The sequence below is a fragment of the Olea europaea genome, unplaced genomic scaffold (assembly GCF_002742605.1).
Source record: "Olea europaea var. sylvestris unplaced genomic scaffold, O_europaea_v1 scaffold1046, whole genome shotgun sequence".
In the NCBI taxonomy this organism is placed as follows: Eukaryota; Viridiplantae; Streptophyta; class Magnoliopsida; order Lamiales; family Oleaceae; genus Olea; species Olea europaea.
The window spans coordinates 145,463-171,447 of NW_019227801.1; the positions used below are offsets into that span (position 1 = coordinate 145,463).

At 34.4% G+C, this 25,985-nt stretch overlaps 3 protein-coding genes across 7 annotated transcripts in view; all 3 read right to left on the reverse strand.

Annotated features, from left to right (window-relative positions):
• Positions 1–331: 331 nt before the first annotated feature.
• On the reverse strand, positions 332–1,453 carry LOC111372904 (cytosolic sulfotransferase 15-like). Its single transcript, XM_022995328.1, has one exon. It carries the CDS (start codon positions 1,451–1,453, stop codon positions 332–334), a length of 1,122 nt encoding a protein of 373 aa, XP_022851096.1.
• A 13,348-nt stretch (positions 1,454–14,801) lies between these two features.
• Positions 14,802–18,897, reverse strand: LOC111372913 (putative receptor-like protein kinase At3g47110). Of its 2 annotated transcripts, XM_022995339.1 has the most exons (3): positions 16,125–18,897; positions 15,743–15,938; positions 14,802–15,351 (listed from the first exon to the last, which is right to left on the reverse strand). In XM_022995339.1, exons 1-3 carry the CDS (start codon positions 18,453–18,455, stop codon positions 14,963–14,965), a joined length of 2,916 nt encoding a protein of 971 aa, XP_022851107.1. In that variant the 5' UTR covers positions 18,456–18,897; the 3' UTR covers positions 14,802–14,962. The 2 variants fall into 2 exon arrangements, with proteins under 2 accessions (XP_022851107.1, XP_022851106.1); XM_022995338.1 differs by having other exon boundaries at positions 15,743–18,896.
• A 1,421-nt stretch (positions 18,898–20,318) lies between these two features.
• LOC111372914 (probable protein phosphatase 2C 60) overlaps positions 20,319–25,985 on the reverse strand; it is an 11,021-nt gene continuing 5,354 nt past the window's right edge. For all 4 annotated transcript variants that reach the window (XM_022995343.1, XM_022995340.1, XM_022995342.1 and 1 more), the window contains 7 exons: positions 25,505–25,658; positions 25,099–25,224; positions 24,748–24,871; positions 22,914–22,990; positions 22,367–22,419; positions 21,142–21,196; positions 20,319–20,711 (listed from right to left, as the gene is read on the reverse strand). In XM_022995343.1, coding sequence (XP_022851111.1) covers positions 20,511–20,711; positions 21,142–21,196; positions 22,367–22,419; positions 22,914–22,990; positions 24,748–24,871; positions 25,099–25,224; positions 25,505–25,658 — 790 coding nt within the window. In that variant the 3' untranslated portion in view covers positions 20,319–20,510. The remainder of the gene's footprint in view (positions 20,712–21,141; positions 21,197–22,366; positions 22,420–22,913; positions 22,991–24,747; positions 24,872–25,098; positions 25,225–25,504; positions 25,659–25,985) is intronic.

Below are 25,985 nucleotides of genomic sequence, written 5' to 3' on the forward strand. Positions count from 1 at the left end.
AACATTTAGATATTCGATAGGTGAAACCATTGGCTTGACAGTTAAAAGTTAAATGATTTGCTAAAGAGACCATTATACTCTAGAATTATTATTATCAAGTTCTTGATTATGCATATAATGAACTAAACTAAACCATCCAGGAAGAGTTGAAAATAAATATTAAGTGGAATGAAATGATCATCAAATACACAATAATAATGACCAAGAATGGAAGAAGAAGAAACAGTTCGCCTTCTGAACATCTTTGGCTTAGCAAGTTAAGACAGACTTTATAGAAAATAAAAGGTAATTTAAATTATTATTTTTTACTACAAAGAAGCTTAAAAGTAACTCAGCCGTCCTTGCAATAGGTATTGAACATCAAACCAGTTCCTTTTAATTTCATTTTCATGAGCTTTTCAATACGTTCAGCCATCAAAGGAGAGAGATAATTGGTCCAATCTCCGACTTCTCCCTTCCTGAAATATGAACTATTTTGAATTACACCACTTTTGCCAAACTTATTTACTTCCAAACTCTTGAGATTATCAAAGCTGCAGAGTCTTGATATTTGTTCTATGAGGCCTTGTTTTTCTTCCTCTACTGAGAAAGATAATCCAATAAATTCAGCTATCTTCGTTACACTAAACACAATCTCCTCTTTGAGATCCTCGTATTTCAGAAACAACACCTTCTCAGAGCTGTTCAAGCTTGCATTCCAATATCCAATCATATGATCCCAAAATGGACCGAAAGGGTGAATTCCTTTGCAAAACATTTCAAAGGCTTCATCAATGGCTAGTGGCTCCGCGTCTCTTTCTAATTTATTTTCGAGCAAGAAATGGCGATGAGAGATGAATTGATCCAAGGGATTCCTACAAATGTAGACTACCCGACACTTGGATTCAAGAATTGTATTGGGAAGCAACTCGTAAGGCATGTGGGTCGAAAACATTCTTGGACTGGGAATGCTCTCAAGATCAGGACTATCATTTCCCCAATAAACATTGAATTCAAGAAAAGTTACGAGTGAATGGGGGTTGCATGTGAGTAAAGGGGTTTGATCAATGGAATAATTATTACGACTGACAATGCTAAAGATGAGAGCTTTCAACCAGGTGGTTCCTGATTTAGGCATACTTGCTAACAGTATATCAGTATCACGAGCATCAAAGTGTCTTTGAGAGGATACTATTGGCCGAAAACATCGTTCTGGACACCAAAAACCTTTGTATTGACACAGCCAACGGCCATCCCAGTTCCTCTCTTGTGGAAGTGTTTGGAATAATTCGTTTATATCATCATAAACTTCAGTAGAAGAAATATCTTTTGAGGCTTCGGTTTTCTCCATGGGGGAAGAAGGAGAAAATGTGATATTATATACAAACCACTGTTGGGTGGCATTAGTGAGTGGAAATCTCAAATGCATCGATATTTGTAGGAACATACCGAAAATCATGTGCAAATGAACCATGGATATTTTTCCATGCCCATGTGGCCCTGGATGAGGAGATTATTCCCGATTCTATGTAGACTCAATCTAGATGGTAGTGGACTCTACATTAGTTAAAAAAAAAATGTATAATCGATCACCAATGAGAAGATGTAGTGCTGAGCACTAATTATACTACATAGCATTACTCTAGAATAAACGATGACATTCAATGATAAAGATAATGTCATTTGGTCTTATTGGCATTATGTGGGAATGTATTCACATGGGATGCTAAAGAAAAGAATTTGATGCTATATTCCTATTTAGGCAGAATTGATGTGTAACTTACTCTTTACTATTTCTGTTGAATTGTGTTGCTATAGTTAACGAGGTATGTAGCTCCGATTCACTGTAAATAAAGAATGAAATCCGGAAAGAAAAGGGACAACATTAAGAGAATCCATCAGCTATCTTATCATGTAGTCGAGAGAAAACTATAAGAAATTTCATTTATAACAACAAATTTGTTGTCCTGAAAAGTCTCACAACTACCATTTTTACAAGAAAAACCCGAACAATAACTTTTTAAGACAAAAATTTCGTTGCAAAAGGAAAATTTCTTTTAGTAGATTAAAAACAGAGAAGGTTTTCGTTGTAACTCTCCTACTATATTAAAATCCTTCCATACATGCCCATGATTTTTTATCCTAAATTAAATTGAAGGTTTTCCATGTAAATCCCCATGTTCATTTTTATTTTTGTCAATTTGACTATAGCCTTAAGGAGCTATGTCATGTTCAATTTCCTAACATTTCGTATACAAAACGAGTACCTAAAACATGTTAGAAGAGTAGTATAATAAAACTGACATGACCTATCGTGGTTTTTAACAAATCTAATTGTTTTGGATCTTTTAGTTCGACCTTGAAATTATTGGAACAAAGGGGCTTTATTTATTTATTTTTTTTCCGATTGGAAATGAAGTTTCTTATACGAATCAACATAATCCAGAATAAATTTATTAATTTGACTTCAATGTTTTGTGAAAAATATAAACATTTAGATATACTTTCCATACACCATTGAGCATGGTCTAAAAGCAGGTGTTAGGTGGATCACTTGCCTCAAACTTGGGTTTTTATAATAAAATAATAATAATAATAATAATAATAATAATAATAAAGGGTAACACCAAAATAAAAATAAAAAATAAAAAATAAAAAAAAGAGAGAGAAAAGCAAAGTAGAAGTGACTTAAAACAACTATGGATTAGTCAATGTTTTTCTTAACTTGGAAAAGCTACTTAATTGAGCAATTATAATGCTTGATAGGGCCCAGTTGGGACATTGCACGTCCCATATGTTCTCTTAAAAATAATCTTACTAATTATTCAAGCATTACTTCAAGATTTTCTCACGACCCTCAAGTTCAAGCGATGCTCCACGGAAATACTCTTGAAATAAAAATTATCCAGAATTGACTAAGCTAAACCAGGTTCAGTTCAAAATATTGCACTGATATATCTAATGGAAGAAGGCGATTAAATTTAACCAATAATCACTGAATTTTACACTTGGTTACTACTTACTCACTCATTTTTCACAGGTTACTGAATACTCACACATCTTTTTATATAATTACTCATTCACCATTCGTCTCTTCAAATAATTGGGCGATTTTTGCGGCAACTTTTCGACAACTTTCGACCACAAAGAATGTCGAATTTTGATACCTTTGGAAAGCCCACGATGTCCTCATCAACTATCATCCAAAATCTCATTATAACTCCAAGGGATTCGATCGGAAAATTGTCTTAAAATTCGCCCAAAAATTCTAAAAATCTGCCCAGATTTTCAGATTTTTCGGGCGACTTTTAAGGCAATTTTTTGGCAACTTTCGACCATCAAAACTATCTAATTTTGATACCATTGGAAAGACCACAATGCCCTCTTCAATTACCACCCAAAATTTCCCGATAACTCCAAAGGATTCGGTCGGAATAAACCCACAAAATCAACATCCCGAACTTTGTCTAGATTTTTGCCTTTTCGAAATGCTGATTTTGTGGATTTATTCCGACTGAATCCTTTGGAGTTATGGGAAAATTTTGGATGATAATTGAAGAGGACATTGTGGGCTTTCCAATGGTATCAAAATTCGATAGTTTTGATGGTCGAAAATTGCCAAAAAATTGCCTTAAAAGTCGCCCAAAAAATCTGAAAATCTGGGCAGATTTTTAGAATTTTTGGACGACTTTTAAGGCAATTTTCCGATCGAATCCCTTGGAGTTATAATGAGATTTTGGGTGATAATTGATGAGGACATCGTGGGCTTTTCAAAGGTATCAAAATTCGACATTCTTTGTGGTCAAAAGTTGTATAAAAGTTGCCGCAAAAGTCGCCCAATTATTTGAAGAGACGAATGGTGAATGAGTAATTATATGAAAAGATGAGTGAGCATTCGGTAACCTGTGAAAGATGAGTAAGCAAGTAGTAACCAAGTGTAAAGTTCAGTGATTATTGGTTAAATTTACTCGAAGAAGGCTAAGGATTGAGGGATTTTCTGAAAATGTTGATTGAGGGAAACGCAAGCACAGAGAGGTGCAAAGAGGCCAATAGGCCATGAACTAAAATACACAATGATTTCGTAGCTGGATTCCTGTGGATTAGTTCAGAGAGATTGAGCACCTCTTATTTAAGAGTTCATGGCAATAAAATAAGCCAAAAATCTCTTGGATGCTTGATTTAGATAAAAACTTTCTTCATTTATTTCTAATTTAGTCTATTTATTTGCTGGATTCACTGGCAAATGCATTCTTGAAAGGTAGAATGGAAACAAGGAGATTGAATTGTTGAATTTGGTGAATTAATAGTGCCGTTTAGAGAGGAGAGGAGGAGAGACTAGAGAGAATTCAAGGGAAGAGGTTTCCCCAATTTTTCAACTTCTGCCCCGGTTATTTTACTTGTCCTCCAATTCCTATTTATAAAGAGAAGAGAGAACAATTCTAGAACACACGGTCTTTAGGCCAATTCAAAAACACATATTCTAACCATAATTTAAATAGAGTTCCCACATCAAAAAAACTATAATAAAGTGTAGCTAAAGTTACTTCATTGCACAATAACTATAACATTCTCATCCTTCATGTGCTGTTGAACTCCTAGTGTTTCTCTCAATTGCGAAATTTTTTTCTTCTTCTTCAATTGCATCTCTGATAAAGCTATGCCTGATTGCAATATGTTTGGTTCTGTGATGAAAAGTGTGATTCTTTTCCTTTGCTATGGCTAATTTAATTTTCAGTGGCCTCATGTTTTTCACTAATATCTTCAAAAATTCTTCTCAGCCAAAGTGCTTGAGATGTAGCAAGTGCAGCTGAAACATATATATTCAGCTTTTGATGATAATTGAGCAACTGATTGTTGCTTCTCTAATGACCAAGAAAAACACACCTGATCAAATACAAAATCTTCTTCCTTTCAAAGTAGCTATCAATTTCACTGTACCATGCTCTAGGTGCTTGATTCAACTCATAGAGCACTTTATTTAGCTTATACACATTTTCTTCATGGCCTTGAATGACAAACCCTTGAGGTTGCTCAACCTAGACCTCTTCTTTCAAGATTCAACTCTCCATCTAAAAAAACTGACTTCACATCAAGTTGGCACAACAAACTACCTTTACGAACAGCAAAAAGAATAAGAGCTCCCACGGTATCAAGATGAGCTATCGGAGCTGATGTTTCTTGATAATTGAAGGATATATATTTCAAAGAGGAAGAAAAATAGATATATTTTTTAGATGAAAAAGAGTTCTTCATACATATAAAACCAGCAGCCATACTGATATATAATACAATAGATTTCAACCATACTTCTAGTCAACCACTCCTACTTACTACACTTTGCTTGTTGACAGATTAAAAAACCATGCTGTAAATGACAGATTAAGTACCAAAAATAACATTACATGGACTTGACTTTTAATATAAAGAGTGCTACAAAATATGACAACAAAAGTGACAAATAAATATCAACACTCCTCCTTGACACTTTTGTTGGAAACACCAAGGCATTTCCTTAGTGTTTCAAACCTTACTTTTGACAGGCTTTTAGTTAGAATATCAGCAAATTGGACTTCTAAATTGCAATGTACCATCTTCACTTCAAAGTTCTCTTGAGCTTCTCTAATAGCATGGTACCTTATCTTGATGTGTTTTGTTCTACCATGGAAAATTGGATTTTAACCATAGCAACTGCAGATTGATTGTCACAATGGATCACAGTTGCTTCAGCTTGTTTATGGTTCAAATCCTCAAGAACTTTCCTTAACCAGATTGCTTGGTTTGTAGCCTCAGAAGCAGCCACATACTCTGCTTCAGCTGTTGACTGAGCCACGATTTTTTGCTTGATGGAGTTCCAGCAAACTGGACTTGATCCTCGGTAGAATACATTCCCTGATGTGCTCTTCATATCATCAAATGATCCGGCCCAAGGACTGTCAGTATAGCCTATCAAAACACAACTCTTAGACCTCCTAAACCAGATTCCAAAACCAGTTGTTCCTCTGATATACCTGAGAACTCTTTTGGCAGCTTGAAAGTGTTGATCAGTTGGCTCTTGTCTGTATCTGGAAAGCAAGTTGGCAGCAAATGTAAGGTCTGGTCTTGTGAGAGAGAGGTACAAAAGACATCCTACCAGACTTCTATACATTTTTTCATCAATCATCTTGCTGCCATCCTCTTTCATTAGCTTCACGTTTTGAATCAAGGGAGCGCTTACTGATTTACAATTTTCCATGCTGAACTTCTTTAAAACTTCCTCAGCATATCTCCCTTGGCTTACAAAAATTCCATTATTGGTTTGATTTATTTCCATTCCAAGGAAATATTTCATTTTCCCCAAATCTGTCATCTCAAAAGCCTCTTTCATCTCACCTTTCAGAATGTCAACTGAGTGTTGATTGCTTCCAATCACCAGCAGATCATCAACATATAAAGAAATGACAATAACTTCTTCCTCCACTTGCTTTATATAGAGTGTTTGTTCATTTACACTCTTGATAAAACCAAGGCAGCATGGATGCTCATCTATTCGACTATACCAGGCCCTTGGTGCCTGTTTTAAACCATACAAGGCCTTTTTCAAAAGATACACTTCATCTTCATTTCCATTAACAATAAATCTATCTGGTTGTTTAACATATATCTCCTCATCTAGCCATCCATTTAAGAAAGCTGATTTGACATCCAAATGATGAATGCTCCAGCCTCTTTGTGCAGCTATTACCAAAAGGAGTCTAATAGTTTCATACCTTGCTACAGGTGCAAAAGTATCAGTATAATCGACTCCATATTGTTGAGCATAACCCTTTACAACTAGCCTTGCTTTGAACTTGTTGACTGAACCATCTGAGTTCAGTTTGGTCTTGAACACCCACTTAACTCCTATCATATTTTTGTGCTTTTGTCTGTCAACTAACACCCAAGTTCCATTCTTCTCAATCATCCCAATCTCTTCCTTCATTGCAGCCAACCAATTAAGTGAGTTAACAGCCTCATTGAAGTTTGAAGGTTCCAGTTTGGCTGCATTACACCTAGCATATATATTAGCAAGAGATCTAGTTCTCAATACCTCATTTTCTGAATCTGATCCACCATCTGGTTGTGCTTCTGGTTCAGCTTCATGTAGTTCAACATCATTGGTGATAGTGTCATCATTTTGAACCATAAGCTTAGGAGTTTGAGATTTATCAACCACATTTTCTTCCCAATTCCATGATGAGCTCTCATCAACCTTGATATCTCTGCTGGACAACATTTTTCTGGTATGTGGATTGAAGACCCTATACCCTTTAGCATTGTCACAATAACCAACCAAAATTCCTACTTCAGCCTTAGGACTTAATTTATCCCTCTTGACACTAGGTATATGAGTGTAGCAAATGCTCCCAAATACCTTCAGATGGTTGACATTTGGTTTAACTCCATTCCATGCTTCAAAAGGAGTTATTTTCTTCAATGCCTTTATTGGCAACCTGTTCAGCAAATACACTGCTGTATTCACTGCCTCTGCCCAAAACTCATTAGGTACATTCTTTTCAAGCATCAAGCACCTAGCCATTTCCATTATGGTTCTATTCTTCCTCTCACATACCCCATTCTGCTGAGGAGAATAAGGAATGGTCAATTGGTGTTTAATCCCCACATCATCACAAAATTTATCAAATTGCACATTCTTGTACTCAGTCCCATTATCAGTTCTTATGGCTCTTATCTTACTGTCACATTCATTTTCCACCTGCCTTTTGAATTTCTGAAATACAGCAGCCACTTCAGACTTCATTTTCAGAAAAAACAACCAAGTCATCCTGGTTAAATCATCAATAAAGAGCACAAAATATCGACTACCATTTGGAGTTTGTGTTTTCATTGGACCACACACATCTGAGTGAACCAATTCCAGTTTAATTGAAGCTCTTTTTGATTGATTTTTAGGAAAAGACATCCTGGTCAGCTTTCCCAATTGGCACACTTTACAAACACACCCTTCATCACATATGTTTGGCAGATTTTCAATCAGTTCAAGTTGGTTTAATTGCTTGAGTAAGGCGTAGTTAACATGTCCAAAACGTTTGTGCCATAGAGTAGACTTTAACTCACTGCCAGTATATGCATAAGATGTCACATTATTCCAATCTAGTGGGAAACTTCTTTGCTTCATTTGTATTGACATTAACTCATTTCCAATGGGATCAAATATGGTGCAACCAGCATTTTTGAATATCAATGTGTAGTTCTTTTCAATTAATTGACCTACACTCACTAAGTTTTGTTCAATGTCAGGCACATATAAGACATAAGAAACATGTTTAATACCTGATGGAGTGTGTACAACAATCACTCCAATCCCTTCCACTTCTACATAATCTCCATTGCCTACTCTTACCCTTGATTTGTATGCTCGGTTTAATTCAACAAAGGTGCTTGAATTAGAGACCATATGGTGTGTGCAACCACTGTCTAGTAGCCATGTTTTATCACTGCTGCAGGCTTTGAAATTATTGGCAGTGAAAAGGTGCTCCTCCTGGTGTTGCAACTGATCATCTGCCATTTGAGCTTGCTACTTGTCCTGCATTTCTTTTTGTGATTTACACACCTTTTGCACATGACCAAATTGCTTGCAATTTCGACACTGAACTCCTGGTCTATACCAGCACCACTTAGGTGAGTGACCTGACTTTTTGTAATGGAGACATGGTGGATATGTACTGGTTTTCTCAGCAGACTTACTGCCTTCTCCCTTTTTTCTTTCTGGTCCTGGTTTCTTCACTCCAGAGCTTGCTGGTGCTTTGTACTTTCCCTTAGCAAACAAAGCCCCTTCAACATGCTCTTCTTGCCTTAACAGCCTTCTTTGTTCAGTGGCATGAAGTGCATTAACCAACTCAAACAATGTGATGGTAGAAAGATCTCTTGAATCCTCAAGTGATGATATCTTAGCCTCAAACTTTTCTGGTAGGCTTATCAAGACCTTTTCAACAATTCTTCTATCTGGTAAATCATCCCCCAACAACCTGATTTTGTTAACAACCTTCATCAGCCGATCAGAAAATTCCTTCACAGTTTCTGCCTCCTTCATCTTCAAACTTTCATATTCTCTCCTCAAGTTTAGAACTTGCATTTGTCTAGTCCTAGCATTTCCCCTGAACTCCTATTGCCGCCTGTCCCAAGCTTCCTTAGCCGTTTCACAGGTGATTATCCTAGTGAAAATTGCATCAGACACGGCAGATTGAATGCAGGAGAGTGACTTGAACTTTTTTGCAGCTTCCTCACTATGTTGCTTGAGTTGAGCTATGGTTGGATTAGCTGTAAGTGGAGGTGGTTCCATCCCTGTCTCAGTGATTTCCCATAGGTCGTAGGCTTTGAGATAGGCCTTCATTTTTGCAGCCCAAAAATCATAGTTCTCGCCTGTGAAAACTGATGGTAATGGTGCTGAAAAATCGGTTGAAGCCATTCCTTCCTACTTTGAATAATCACGCGACTGAATATATATGGTTTTGTTGGAGGTTACCTTACTTGTTTTCTCTCTTTTCTACCAGATTTTGCTTCTAAGATCTCTAAGAGCTCTGATACCACTGAAGGATATATATTTCAAAGAGGAAGAAAAATAGATATATTTTTTAGATGAAAAACAGTTCTTCATACATATAAAACCAGTAGCCATACTGATATATAATACAATAGATTTCAACCATACTTCTAGTCAACCACTCCTACTTACTACACCTTACTTGTTGACAGATTAAAAAACCATGCTGTAAATGACAGATTAAGTACCAAAAATAACATTACATGGACTTGACTTTTAATATAAAGAGTGCTACAAAATATGACAACAAAAGTAACAAATAAATATCAACAATAATCAATATCAGGTTGTTGTGAATAGCCTTTTGTGACCAACCTTTCTTTTTTTTCTTTGTACAGATTTGTATTTTACCTTGTAAATTCACTTTACTCCTATAACTTCAATCTTTAGGCCTATCAACAAGCTCCCATGAGTTGTTCTTCTCAATTACAACAATTTCTTCTTCCATAGTTTTCTTTCAAGCCTCTTCCTTTACTGCTTCTTCAAAATTCTTTGGCTCCACAGTGCAAAAATTACATGTTGCATAAATAACTTTCAAATTTCTCAATCTCACTGGAGTTGAGCTTGGAGTTCAGTTTGGTAATGATAAACTTGAGCTTGGAGATGGTGGTGGTAGTGGCGGTGGTGGTGGTGAAGAGCTTCTAGAATTACTTTGATCTTTTTGAGTTGCATTTTGCTGTGAAATAGTAATCAGAACAAATTACTCTTCCTTTTTGCCTTGCTCCCAATTTCATTTAGCCTTTTCTTCGAACATCACATCTAGGCTAACGTGATCTTGTTGGTTTTCAAACTGAATAGCCTATATCCTTTCAACATAGTACTATAGCCAACGCATATGAACTTTTCACGTGCCTCATCTAGCTTGTAGCTGTTCGTCTTTGGAATTTGAGCATAGCAAATACAACCAAATACTCTAAGATGCCTAATTTGGGGATTTCTGCCTCTCCAAGCTTCGAAAGGTGTTTGTTTACACACGACCTTAGTCGGACATCTATTGATCAAATAAACTGCAGTGTATACAGTTTTTGCCCAAAAGCTTTTTCGTAGGTCCACAGCATGTAACATTGACTTTCCCATTGTTATCACCGTTTGATTTTTTCTTTCAAATACTCCATTTTTCTGTGGAGTGTAGCTAATTGTGAGCTGTCACTTCATGCCTTCATAACTCTTTTTTTTTTTTTTTTTTTTTTGAAGTTAATTGGTAGTGTGTTATTTTCCTTTGTCACCTATAATGCTCGAATTTGGGCAAGGGTATGTAATTAAGTGTCGAATTTTTTATTTTCTAAAATTTAAATACGAACACGGGTAAATGGGTACATCTTTGAAACTTCAAGTTTTTCCCCAAATGTAAAAAAGTTAAAGAATAATGAAGTCAAAAATTTGAATTTGGAACAAAAAAAAAAAAAATTTGAAGTTATTATTATTATTTTTTTCTTTTCGTATAAACATTTTGAAAATGAAGAAACTAAAATTAATACGAAAATGAACTAGAAAGAAATCTAAGCTCTAAACTTTTGATGCCAACTTTTTTGCATTTTTATTGTTATGATATTATTAGTTTAATTTCCAAATTTTTCATGTAGTATAAATGTCATGAGTTTGAAAAAATAAAAATTCCAGAAAATGCTGTTAAATCAAGCAATATAAAAATATGCTATTATTTGATTACTTCTATTTTGTCAAGCTTTGAAAATATATTAATTCCAGAAAATGCTATTAAATTGTTCTAAAACATTTATTTATGTTGATTTTATAATTATTGGTCAATTATTTTGGCAAAAAGACAAAAAAAATCACATTTAACTTTGATAAAAAAAAAAATTTGGAGGGTCACAAGGAAGCGGTTACGTTCTTTGATAAAAATAAATTTTTTTTAAAAAAGGCCCTAATTTTTTTTGTCCCACAAAAAAAAAAAGAAAAAAAAGGAACCAATCCAACATTCTTTCCTCCTTCCCTAACACTTCGAGCTACGACTTTCTTCACTTTGCAACAATTACGGCAGCCAAGCTCTGACAAGTTCTACCCTAGCTATGTCCAATTGAAAATTGCTGTGTCTGCCCTATATCTTATACCCGTACTCATGTCGTATCGTTGCGTGTCAACACGGGTATGTCGATCGAAATGAAGAGTCGGAGCATAACAATTTGTCACTTCTCAACAAAACATTTAAGCTTCTTCAAGACTTCAAAAAGTTCATATTTTATTCTCATAAAATAAACCCAAGTCATACGAGTAAGAAAAATGCTACTCAACCACATTGTTTGACACAAAGGTTGACACACTTCTCACAGTCGAGGTGTGGGTCCCGCACGAATAAAATAATGCCGAGCTCCCATGTGTGTGTGATGTGTCAAACCTTGTGTCAACCGATGTTGTCATGTAGCACGACCCTACGAGTAATCATCAAGAAATAGAAAGAAGTACCTACTTCGGAAATGAGATGGAGTATGCATAGAGCCACAAACATCCGTATGCACCAACTTTGATATTTCTTTTTCTCTCCAAGCTACTCCTTGAGGAAAGGATTGTCGATGATGCTTTCGAAGAGCACAACCTTCACAAACTTCCTCCTTGTCTTCAAATTTTTCTTGTACGGGTATAAGACATAGGGTAAGCTAAGAGTTTTAAATAAAAGCTTCACTTCCTTCAACGTGACTGGTGAGTTTTAACATCCTGATTTTCTTGTTCTCAATGTCGGTTGTTCAAAAAGTAGAAATTGGTGGATGTGGTAAACTTCAAGGTATTTTTTTCAAATTTTTTCCCCCCGTGATACTTGGGTTCTTGTTTATTGAAATTCTAAATGATTTTAGTAATTTTTGTTGGATTTTATGCACAATATTAAAAAGATGAAAACGGAAATCAACACAAGAATTTTACGTGGTTCGGCGATGTGCCTACGTCCACGAGAGCGAAGCGGAGATTTCTTTATTCAGTTGTGAAAAATAGGGTTATAACATATTATTTATACTAACCCTAGCCTAGGCCCATATAAACCTTTAAGACCCGTACAGAAAATACCCCTGTACCATACCGCGAGGGCGTTGCCCTCGCACTCCCAACCCATTCAGCGTCCCTAACAACCAGACAGTGAATTTAACCCGCACAAGGCCGATGCCGTCGCTCCACTCCGCTCCGCGCCGGCATCAGCCCATGTGACTCATATAGAGTGGAACATAAGCCCTGTATCAAATGGGCCGATGCTGTCGCTCCACTCCGCTCCGCGCCGACATCGGCGAGCGACGGCATCGGCCCATTTGATACAGGGCTTGTGTTCCACTCTATATGAGTCACATGCACAACAATTTTTAATATAGTGCAATGTTTGACAGTCCGTAAATTTTTTCATATTTTATATTTTTCTTGTCTTCTATTTTTCTCTGAAGAAAAATCATGTGGACAAGGAATTTGTCTCAATTCCCCAACATATTGATATCTAGTGTTCATTGTTCAGTTTTTTTACTTTCAGTTGCTGCTTGTCCAATTTGCGAACTAGTATTTAAACAATATGTAAAAAATTTACTAGTAAACTGGAAGATTGTATAAAACATTTTTTCATTAACAGTTCTGCATGCAATTGAGTTGATCAATTAGTATAATAGACAACCTGGAAATTAGTATCAGTATAGTAGGCTGAATAAGTTCTTTGTAAATGTTTTTCTGAATGTCTTAAAATTTTTAATTGCAGTAACTCTGATTGTCTTGACCCTCGTAACATATTTAACGCCTTCTAGATTGTTTTACACTAGATACCTTTACAGATAGTTCCAAAACTTTGCAAGCCAATAACATTTCCTTGAGAAAATCCATTTGTTGCTTGGTAGAATTCACCAGAAGTTATCTTCAAAAGCTTTTCTGATGTTGAATCCATGGAAGGCTCACATTTTCTTCCTCGTTTGTGACTCTTCTTAGACTATACATAAGCAATGCCTAGTCCGACAATAATGGGAGTCCCATTTAATGAAACTGGTCGAAAAAAATGAATCCAGCATGCATGTGATGGGGTCTAGCCACGTATTGAAACAAATATTTAACGATATACTATTTACCCTCTCTAATAGTAATAAGCCATCATCTCGTATATCGTGTATTTAAACAATTTGAAAGATTTTTTTGTTTTTTATTTTTAAAAAAAATTGATTTACATCACCTACGGAAGAGATATTAATGTCAAACGACTACAATAGGCATGGAATATCCATTTGTAAAAAGACATCAGCTTTACCAACAAAAATTTCGTTGCTGATTACCACAATTAAACTCTATTACTTTTACCAACTGATAATTCATTTCGATGATAAGCTATTTTTAGTAATGAGTTGATAGTTTAAGGTGGAATCCAAGAGAGTCTTAATTGAGATGTAAAAAGGTACGTGAATTGCACATTGGCTATTTTTCCAAGGTTAATTGTCGGGAGACTTTAGGGAGCGTTTGGTTTGCTGTTTTCAAGTTGTTTTCAATTTTGCATAGTCTTGAAAACATATTTGATTTGTTATTTTTGAAAATGCATTTTCTAAAACAAAGATGAACATATAAAATAAAATTCAAAACGTATTTTTAGCATTTTTAGATTTCAATAAAAATTATGAAAACACTCAAAACATAGAAACTAAGTGTTTAAATAAAAATTTAAAAATAAGACATAAAATTGTAACAAATAAAATTCAAGAAAAATAAATTCTAAAAATAAAATTGATAAATTCTAAAAGATTAAAAAAATTCAAATCTAAAATCTAAAATTCGAAAAAAATCATAAATTTTAAAAAAAAAATTATAAAAAAAAAGGAAAGAAAGAGAAAACTTTAAATTTAAAATTCGGGAAAAATTAAATTATAAATATTCCTAGAAAAACAAACATTATAAAAATAATTCAAGCTCTTAATGATTATTTACATGAAAAAAATATTAAAAAAATAAAATGATTACAGATAAAAATATTCTCAGTCTATATTTCCTATATTTTTTATTAATAATTAATTCTCGAGTTTACTTTCGTAACGTAAAAAAATTTTAAAATTTACAACTTTATAATGTATATATTACTGGATAATATATTAAGGTAAATTTGTTTTATTTTTACCGAATAATCAAATTTCATGGAATAATATATGATAAAATATATTTTTTTTAAATTTCAAGAAAAATATGTTTTCTATTTTTTTGTTTCGAGAAATTATTTTTCAAAATGATAAACTGCATTTTTGGCATTTTGAAGAAATAATATACATGAATGATCACACAAAACTAAAGTGGCAACACACATTTTTAATTAGAAAGAAAATTTACACAGAACTTCACTTGTCTAATACCAGGGTTGGGTTTCACTGAGAATGCACTCGTCTCTAGTAGATGAAGGCTAAAAATGTATCAGAAACTTTGATTGTGGCTTGTATCAGTATCTTTCATTTACGCATATTGTTGAAACTTTTCTCTAATAGAGAGCAATCCCTCCAAAACCTGCATCATGTTCAATCTGTTACCTGGATGTTCTTCTGAACAGGCGAGGCCGATGTAGAAAAGGGATGCCAAACAGTCAGTCTGTTCTCTTGTTAATAATCCTTCCACCCAACCCACAGTCCAGTTTTGACAATTTTGTGCACAATTTTCATTGAAGCTTGATGGATCAACAATCTTCATTACCTGATCTGGTAGTGATAGTTTCACAAAATTGTGAAGATTAAAATCGTCTATAAATTGTCTATCAGTAGGCCTTCGTCCAGTGAAAAGCTCCAACAAGAGAATCCCATAGCTGTACACATCTCCTTCGGTTGATGACTGACCTCCCATGGAGTACTCTGCAAATTTAAAATGATTAACAAATATACGTGTATGTTTGGTATGTAATACCAAACAAGATTGGACAATATAATGAGTATTATTTTAGCTATTTTTCTCTTCTTAATAGTTAATATTGTGCTATCCAATCCTCCCACCAAACATGAAAAGCAGTTTATTTCATATCGTTCAAGACCAATTATATTAATCTAGACAAGGTTTTGCAGCAAGATGGAAGAAACTTGAGTAGTCTCTAATGACAGTTGGTAAACCACTATAACATTATATGTTTACCGTCTGTTCCCGATTACTTTCGAATTTACTATTGCTCCATAACAAAGGTTTAGAGCTTTATCTGTGACTACAACAGTCTTTCCGAAATTTGTACTGTTCAAATGTAGCTTAGCGTACCTGGAGCGGCATATCCTATGGTTCCTTTGATGACAACTGAGCTAAAATCAGCCAAATTAACTTCCTCGTTCGACTTCAAAAGGAGCTTTGCCAAACCAAAATCACTAACATATGCAGAAAGAGCTTCATCCAGAAGCACGTTATTTGGCTTGAGATCACAATGAACCACAGGAATCTGACACTGGTGATGAAGATACTGCAATGCAGAAGCAACATCAATTGCAATATTCATTCTTTGACGAATATCTAAACATTTTACTCTTTCTCCATCTTCTGGATGTATCCATTTTTCCAAGCTCCCGTTTGGCATAAGTTGGTATACAATGGCTTTGAAACTATTGCCCTTAAAATCGGTACTTGAGCACACAGTTAGGACACTTACGAGGTTCCTGTGTCGGATGTTCCTCAAGGCTTTGCATTCGGCTAAAAAGCTTTTTAAAGCCCCTCTTTGTTGAAGGTTAAGAACCTTAACTGCAATGGCTATTTCACTTGGTCTGAGAATTCCTTTGTATACAGTACCTGAACTGCCTGAACCAATCATATTCTCCTGGGAGAATCCATCGGTTGCGTTCAACAGCTCCTTGTAAGTTAACTTAGGATAGATGTGTCCGAATGAAGGCCTTGAACTGCTTTTTATTCTTGATTTTTTTGAACGAAGTAAAACGAGAAGCAGTATTAGAGATAAACACAAAGGGATAATGACAATCACCAGGATCCATTTGAGACCAATTCCTTTATCCGAGGTTCTTGATTTTTCCATCAAGCAGGTGACCAGATGAAATTCTTGAATCCCACCGCAGAGTCCATTGTTTCCATTAAGTTCTACTGCACTTGCATTTTTGAACACACCTAGTATAGGTACTTCACCTTCGAGCTCATTAAATGAGAGATTCAAATACAGTAAAGAAGAAAATTTTCGCAAATATGATGGAATTTTACCCTCGAGTTTATTCTTTGATAGATCTAAATAAAGAAGTCCCATCAACTTCCCGAGGTCTGGAATGGATCCTTTGAAGAAATTTCCTTGCATATAAAGTGTTTCCAAGGACAAACATAGCCCAAGATTGCTTGGAATTTCTCCAGACAAACTGTTATAAGATACATCAAGGGCAATAAGAAACGTTAATTGTCCAACTTCCTGTGGTAATGGACCAGTTAAAAAATTGTGAGACAAATTGAGGTTTCTTGAAAGAGTGGGTTGATTGAGAACTTCAGAAGGTATGGTTCCATTTATATTATTACCAGACAAGTCTATTTCTTGGAGATTCATAAAGTTTCCTAAACTTGACGGAATGCTTCCTTCAAATCCGTTGTTTTCCAAGTGAAGATATAGTAATTGAGTAAGATTTCCAAGAGAAGATGGGATCTCCCCTGAAAAATTGTTGAAACGCAAGTAGAGGGATCTCAGGTTTCGCAGCCTTCCAATTGAAGCTGGAATATTACCTGTCAAGAAGTTTTGCCCTGCTGCAAGTGTAGACAGGCTGACAAGATTTGATATTTCTTCCGGGATGTTTCCACTAATAATGTTCTTGTGAATGTTTAGCCAACTCAATTGCGATGATAAATTGGCTAACGAACCTGTCATGTGTCCTCCGAATTGGTTGTTGCTGATATCCAGACGAGTTAACTGGCTACAGTTAGCCAACGATGCAAGAAATCTTAAATCATCATTTGATCCACTTCCCAGATTATTTGAGAATACATGAAGACGAGAGAGATTGTTCAAGTGTCCAAAACTAAATGGAATGTTTCCAGTGAAGGCATTTTGAGCAAGTTCAAGGACTTGAAGATTTGAAATGTTTGACAGGGAAACAGGGATTTCTCCAGTAAAAGCATTTCCTCCCAAGACCATTGCTTGAAGATTGGGGAATACGAGCCCTATGTCGACCCTCAGATCACCATGGAAGTTGTTTAAAGAAAGTACAACGGACTTGAGCGATGACAGGTTGTAGAGGGGACTAGGAAAAGGACCACTGAACATATTTGCTCCAACAGCAAAAAGTGTCAGATTTTCTAACTGAGAAATTTCGCCAGGAACCTCTCCCTCAAGATTGTTAAAAGTTAAATCAATCTCTTGCAACAATGTAATATTTCCTAAAGAATTTGGCAGTTTTCCTGTAAAATTGTTGCTTCCAAGATACAATTTTTCGAGCCTGGAGAGTGATCCGAATTGAATAGGAATTTGACCTGTGAAATTGTTGTTTTGAAGAACGAGAATTTCCAAATTGGAACAGTTCAACAAATTCCCTGGAATTTCCCCTTCCAAGAAATTGAAACTCAAATTCAGGTTTTGAAGCCTAAACAGTCTACCAAGTTCTGAGGGAACTCTGCCATGGAAGAAATTTTCCGCAAGATTAAGAGTCTGAAGAAAAGAGAGATTTCCCAAATGGGATGACATTTTTCCAATCAAATTCTTCTTTTCAAGATCCAGCTTAACGATTCTTTGGGATTTATGGGCACATGTAATTCCAGGCCATTTGCAGAAATGAACAGTTTCATTCCAAGAATCCAGGAATCCAGGGGATTCTTGATTCAATTGAGACTTGAATTCAGTAAGTGCAATTTTGTCTGATTCAGTCCCCAGAATTGAGACATTTTGTGAAAATATTGATTGAGGGAAAAGGATAAAGAAGGTGCAAACAGTTAGGGACAGGATTGCACAAAAATTTCTTGCCATCACCATTTTAGCAGTGACTGCATTGTTAAGAGACATTATTTGATTTCGAAAACATTACATATATATAAAAATTCGAGCGAGTCCTTTTAACAAGGTTGACCAATTTCAAGACTCATTATGGCCCAGATCTTTAAAAAAAAAAAAAGGGAAACTCAAACAGAAAATTTGATGTGTTTAAAGCTCAACCGAGAAATCACTTTTCAAGATTGGTGCTTAAACGAATAGAAATTGACATTTTAAAATGAAACTCTCAAGACACAACATGCATACTAGAGGATTTTCCACTTGGGTTCCTGTTGATTAGATCAGCAAGATTGATTAGCTCTTATATTTAAGAATTTGTCATGTTCATGGCAATAAAATAAGAAGAAAAATCTCTTATAAATAAGTTGTCCTTTTTAGTAATTTTCAATGTGACATTCCTCATAATTGATTATTTTTCTGTTGATTCAGAAAGCAACTTTCCTTGTTTATGAATTTTAGCCAATTTTCTATCAATAATTTTGAAAAAAAAATAAAAAATAAAAGAAATGTTGATCAGGTCATTTACATCTGCGCAGGACATTGGAAGAATAGTTCAACAAATCAGTGTGTGAGATAAATCTCCTGTTGATTTCAACATATTGTCAAGACATGCATGTTGTTTACAAAATGTCAAATTGACATTTTTGTCATTTTTGTTAATGAGATGTGGCATTTACATCATTAACCTGATTTATTTGGTTCAAATTGATGTTACATATATTTTCAATGATCACAAGTAGCCTTATAATAATACGTGTCTAAATCAAAATTCAATTGAAAGGACACAACTAGGATAAATTATCATAAGCACGTAAAGAAGGTGAAAAGTTCAATCAAACTTGTAAATCTTGATTTTATTAGAACAAAGTTTTCAGGATTAACAAAAAGTGGCATTGACAAAGTCTTTGAATTGCTATGTTTAGTCATATTCAATTTACCAAACATTGTATTATGAATTATAGCTATTAGACTCAGCCCAATCATTGACTCAACTAAAACGACGAATTAGTTGGTTCATTGTTCAACCAAATTATAGCTATCAGACTTGGCCCAATCATTGACTCAACTAAAACGACGAATTAGTTGGTCCATTGTTCAACCAATGAGTATTAGCAAGGTCAAAAAGTAAAAGTTATATTTATTTCTTTTTCAACAAAGTTTAGTTTAAGTTTTTAAAGTTAAAGTTGATTCTAAATTAAAATTTCATTTTATTAATTGCAATATATAAATTCTCAAATTTCCTCTCTTTAAAAATTAAATATTAGACTTATACATTTATAATATTACTTGGTCTTTCATTTTTACCTATCATTAAAATTTTGTTGGTCATATTTTTTAAAATCAAATAAATATTTAAAGTATTTTTAAAAATATAATCTATGAGTTAAGTATGAAATATATATGTTGAATTAATCTATTATATTAGAATTTGGTGCCCACCCTTTTGACACATGCAGTGTTGGCAGGTTTTCATTAGTGCAAAAAATTTAGTGTTTCTAAGACAAACGAATGACAAAATGCTATTCAGCATTCTGTCAAAGAATGTGTCAAACTGTCTGACAATGTAGCAAAACTGATATATATATATCCAATAATGGAGGTAACCATGCGAAAAGGGTGAACTCTTGCAAACTTGAAGACCTGGGTTCGAATATTTTTTGAAGGAAAAAAAAATTGCAAAAAAACCAGTTGGTTTAAACTAACTAATTCACCGGGTTTGAGCAAATCGTGGCCGGTTCAAGTGTGCCGATGGCGGTTCAATAGTGCATTGGTCCAATTATGATAAGGGACCAGACCAGGGTTCAGTTCACGGAGTTTCCAATTGGACCGGCTGGTCTGATCAAGTCTCTAAATAATCATGTTCTGAACAAAAACTAACAAAAAGAAATAATAGTAGAGCATATGATCAAAAACCAGACGTAAACCTGTAATTGAAGCATCTCAGCTATACACATTCTTCCCAGGGAGAAAGAGAACAATAAGTCTATCGTTCCTTCTCGGTGAAAAGAGAAGGCCATATACAATTACAGGTTGTAGTTTTCCAAAATGCATGATCTGAAGTTATTATTATTCAGTTTCTGCGGGTTTCGACTCGAAAGGCACTTCCAGAGGAGCAGAGGACTTATCATGTGCAGATGCACCTGCAGGGTTAGATTTTGTAAATCGCACCAAGATCATGGTCATGTTGTCACAACCCACGCCTACTGCAGTTGATGGTGCCAGACACCGGTCGAGTACTTTTTCACAGACCTTGGAAAGCTTAGGTTCCTGCATAAGTATGTTTATATGACAAACATGATTATCAACCAGGCTTCCCGATTTACGGGTCACATGTGATTCTAATTGAACACTTTAGTGAATCATAAACCTTACATAATCTAGGAGTGTTAACTAAAATCAAGCTTCTCAGAAGCCAGTTTCATATGATAAAGGAAAAGCTAAAAAACACTAACAATAAGAGTAATGTTATTTGCAATCGCTCACTACCGTAACCGCCCTACATGGCATACATGCGGCGATTTGTGTAATAGTGAGCGACTGCAAATAACATTATTCTAAAAATAATAATAATAATAATCATCTAATAGTAATTTGTCGTCCATATCAATCTGGATTTGGTACAAATATGAACTACCACGAACACATTTTGCATTTAAGTTTCAATAATGATCAACGGAAGTGGTAACTAAGGACTTACGGATTTCAGTTGCTCGTGAATAAAATCGACTAGCTGCTGGCTTGACATGCAATCCCTGGGAACCATTTGGAAAAAGAAACTTGATTTGTCAGATATATAAAGTCTTGTATCTCTACCAAGTATTTTACCTAGAATCCCCGTCCATGTCACACATATTATTATAAAAGAAACGGGGAAAGTAATTAATCCAGTAATCCACAAATATGCATGTAAGTCAGGGATGTAATGATATAGTAACCCACAAGTAAAATAGGTTGTAATACATACTAAAAGGGTCAAAAGCAAGTACCAAAAATGGAAGACGAAATAAAATCTTAAAATATCAAAATCTCCAACTTCCTGCAGTGTAGTTAGTATGCATAAATGTGAAAGTGAACAAATAAGAAAGGTAAATCCAGGAGCAATCTCTTTCAAAATCCATTATTTTCATATGCATAAACTCGATGGAAAAATCAGTAAAAAAATAACCCTATCCGTCTATGGGCACTTATCCATTAAATATGCACAACATGTTAACAGTTACCGTGAGAAGGGAAAAGAGGGTTATTAACGTCAGGTATCGGCTATTCTACGCGAGGGTGAAAGACATGTCAATGCAAATTTCTCAGTTCTGGTCAAAGCTTAATCAATGGGATTCCTAGGATTTCTACTGATTGGGGGAGATTGAAGTAGACTCAGCCTCAGATTTTAACAATACAGAAATGTTTTTGGAGAAAGATCTGAGCCCTGGAACTGTTTAGAGGAGATTACAGAACAATTCCACAGAAAAAAGTCAAACCCTACATTCAACTAGTCATTTCATCAGCCTATACAATACACCTACCAATTTTTCGTCATATGGCACAAAAACCCCTAGGATAAAGTTTCTTTCAAGATGGTTTAGCATGTTATGAGTAAATTGATTAAGTTGTTAAAAGACTCAGATATCTTTGATTAAACATGCTAGCCATAATTCACCCAAGATTTTAGCATATTCTACAGCATATAAAATTGAGGACTGCAATTAAATTGCTCTAGATATCTTATAATCGAAAGGCAAGCCAAAAATCTAGCAATATAAAGAAGCATATTAAGACTAGAAAAAACATTGTAATAATTTCAGGAAAAAGTACAAGGTCCTAACTTGAGTTGAGTCCAAGTAATAAATCATATCTTGGCTTTACCAAAAACAAATTTTACAATCTAATATCTATTGGAACAGAAAACCAGAGTTTGAAATGCACACCAGATGCCATCACAGGCAAGCACAATGAACTCATCATCATGGCAAAGTTCTACCTGTCAGAGAATTGATAGAAATAATAATGTTATTAAAAGCAAAATGTAATGATAGTCATTTTATGACATCAGAAGAGAACATATCCACATTCCTCTGATCTAATCATCCTGGGGCCAAATATCGAGATTCGATTAATCAATAATTATTTCATTTTTAACTTTCCAAAAATTAGAATGTTTGTTAAATACAAATTTACAAACAAAACAAAAAGATGCCACTAGTCTTATCATTTTAGCTATTTATATTATCCTGATAGAATCTTATATTTCAGAGATTATCAAATATATTAAATAACTAATAATGTGAAAGACTTTACCAATTATATATATATAAACATTGCCAATTTCTCTACTTACTATTTCTCAGCTACGTTAGAACAGGTGGCAAAGCAAAATGCAGTCTCTAAACGTCACTTACTTTAAAACACAGAGATTAGCTCTATAGGAAATGCCAGTCAATTCATATAAGAAATACAAAAAAGATAGATACATACAATATTTACATCTGGATTGGCAGTTACAATTTGCATTTCTGCAGGTAAATACTTGTTCTGCTTGAATTCCATGTCACCTGCATCAAATAGAAAAAATGATCAATCAAAAACTAAATTTTCTCACGTCAGATTGAGCAACTTCTCAAGTTAAGCACTAAATATGTGACACCTCATACCTCGAAATTAGTCATTTTATTAGAACTTAGGACCGTATCACGTGGACAAAATAGTTTAGGGACCTAATTGATTATTGACTAATATTTTAGGGATTAAAGTGCAAATATTTGAATCTCAAAGTGATAAAACCTCCAAGATTTTGTGATAAAGTTAAATAAATAAATTATGTTGGATATTATGATTATTTTTAAGTATTAAATATTTATCACAAATTCTATTGAATATTATGATTATCCTTAAATATTCAACTTTATTACAAATTCTGTTGAATATTATTACTTTTAAGTATTCAAATTATTTGAATAAATTATGAGACACATCCCATGCATCTTTAGAATACTAGGTGCATGACTTTCAAGAAATTTACACCTCACTACTTTCTCTTCCCTCTCACAACCTATCTTTTACAACACATATTTCACACTACAAAAATCTTTAGTACTCAAGCTGTTCAAGAAACTTTAAGAGTGAAAATAAAAAACAAGTCAATTTCTTCGATTGCTTTTATTTTTCCCCACACATCAGTAAGTATATATGTGCTGTTATCCTGCACTTTAGAAAATATTTTTATGATTATTTTTAAGTATTCAACATTATCACAAATTTTGTTGCATATTGTTATTATTTTTAAGTATTCAGCATTATCACAAATTCTATTGGATATTATGATTATCTTTAAGTATTCAACTTTATCGCAAATTCTGTTGGATATTATTATCTTTATATATTCAAATTTATTTGAATATATAATGAGACACATCCCATGCATCATCAGAATACTATAAATAGGTGCATGATTTTCAAGAAATTTACACCTCACTTCTTTCTCCTCTCTCTCATAACCTATCTTTCACACATAGACATATTTCACACTACAAAAATCTACAGTACTTACGCTGTTCAAAAAACTTTGAAGTGGAAATCAAACAAGTCAATTTCTTGTATTGTCTTTGTTTTTCCCCCACACAACAGTAAGTATATAAGTGTTCTCTGCTGCACCTTTGGAAATTATGTTTATGGGTCAATAAATATGTTCTAAGTTTCGGACTGGAGTTCCAGTAGCGCTACGCATGTAAAATTCATGCCACCTAAGTTCAGTATAGTTCTTGTATCTCTTTTATGCAAGTTCTACGATTTCGAAAGTTGTATGGAAATTTATGAACACATATATGCATATTGAGATTTTCTCGCTCTTAAGTTTTTTCCCCTTCAGGTAATTAGGCATAGGGAAGATTGAAGCTTAGTCTTGGCCATGGTGAAGGAAATAAATTAGATAGTTCTCTTGTCGAATTAAACTTCTCTTTTATGAGTATTTTTTAATAATTTTTTTTATTATTATTATTTTTTTTTTTTGTGAAAACAAATTATTATGCAAATTTTCTTAATCTGTATTCATGGAATAAACTTTAATTGTCTTCTTAAACATTCTCTTTGTTACATTTTTATGGCCCTCAGGTTTTAGGACTCGTATCACAAAATATGTCCATTTTTATTCAGATAATAGATCCATCAGATTATGGCCTCTAGCAGTGTCCAGTTAATTTGTTCCATGAATTAAGTTATACAGGGTCAATTGAGCATTTGAAGCAGGAGAAGACTAACAGATTTTCCAAAAAAAATTCAAGAAAAACAGTGCACAGGCAAGCTGGTACAGTACCAATAGCTCTTGCAAGATTGAGACTGCCATTAACACGTCCTGCATGGATAAACCCACCAGCTTCTAAAATTCTCTCTCTCTCAACCTCAAGATCAGGCTTGTGGTCTCTCGAAAGGTTGTACGCCTGCATGAGAACCACGAACAAATAGTTGGTCTCATTACAATTAATAAACAAGGAAAGTTCACCATACAAGAATATATATTTGTTGTATATTTAGAATTTCCAAATACCATAGGACAAGAAACAGAAGTTTGGCTACATCAAAACTTCCATTTTTAGGTGCACATATAATTCCCCTAAACAATCTGCACAAGAAAACAATAAAAGAATCTTGTCATACTGCAGAATACCTGACCACCCCTAGAAATTACACACCGAGAATCACCAGCATTTGCTATGACAAGTTGGTTGGCCCTCACGACTGCAATGCAAGCCGTGCTCCCAGAAGTAGGTCCAGAAAAATCAGAATGTGGGCCCTGTCAACAACACCCATAATGATTTTGGAGGGAACAAAATCATAGAAGCAATAATTATTTATCAATAACTTACTCATCATGTTGTGAAGGACAGTAAGAATTTAAAATATAATATCGTAAACTGTATAGTGATTGCTTGAATAATTCGATAGTGACAATGAATTCCCTATTTGCCAATTCAAAGGATCGTGGTTCATGGAAGTGAAATCATGCAATGTAAACATAGTCACTATTAACAAAAGAATTACAGCATAAGTATTCTATTGATGTAAGTAAACACCTCCTCAAATGCCCAATCATCAACTTGGTCGTTTTTGTCTCCGCTTCTTGGAGACCATATCAAACCCTGTATCATGCCAGTAAACTTGTTTAATTTATCTCCTAGAATGGACAACTCCCTCCACCCTCTCTGTCCACGCATCATCTCATCCATTCTACATTAAAAGGAAAAGTGCTTAAACCTTACACAAACATGGTCAATAGAAAACAAATATTACTATAAAATAGATATTCAATTTAAACAACAATCAGTTTATAGGATGAAAATAGTGTCATGTTACAGTAATCTAATTCATATTAAGGACTCATATCAAGATCTTGGTAAGAATAAGAACAGACAAATTTTATAGCAGCCAAAATGGCAAAACCCACTATTCGGGCTTCATAAACACAAATTCAATCAAATGAAGAATAAGCATATGAAGAATATCATTAATGGTGCCACTAACATCCTATAAGCAGCAATATCAGTGAGAATATAC

Coding starts and splice junctions, on each gene's coding strand:
- LOC111372904 (XM_022995328.1), bottom strand. CDS start 1,453: ATGGTTCATTTGCACATGATTTTCGGTATGTTCCTACAAATATCGATG.
- LOC111372913 (XM_022995338.1), bottom strand. CDS start 18,455: ATGTCTCTTAACAATGCAGTCACTGCTAAAATGGTGATGGCAAGAAAT. Junction 15,352..15,742: donor CATAGGATATGCCGCTCCAG/GTACGCTAAGCT, acceptor TTAAATTTGCAG/AGTACTCCATGGGAGGTCAG.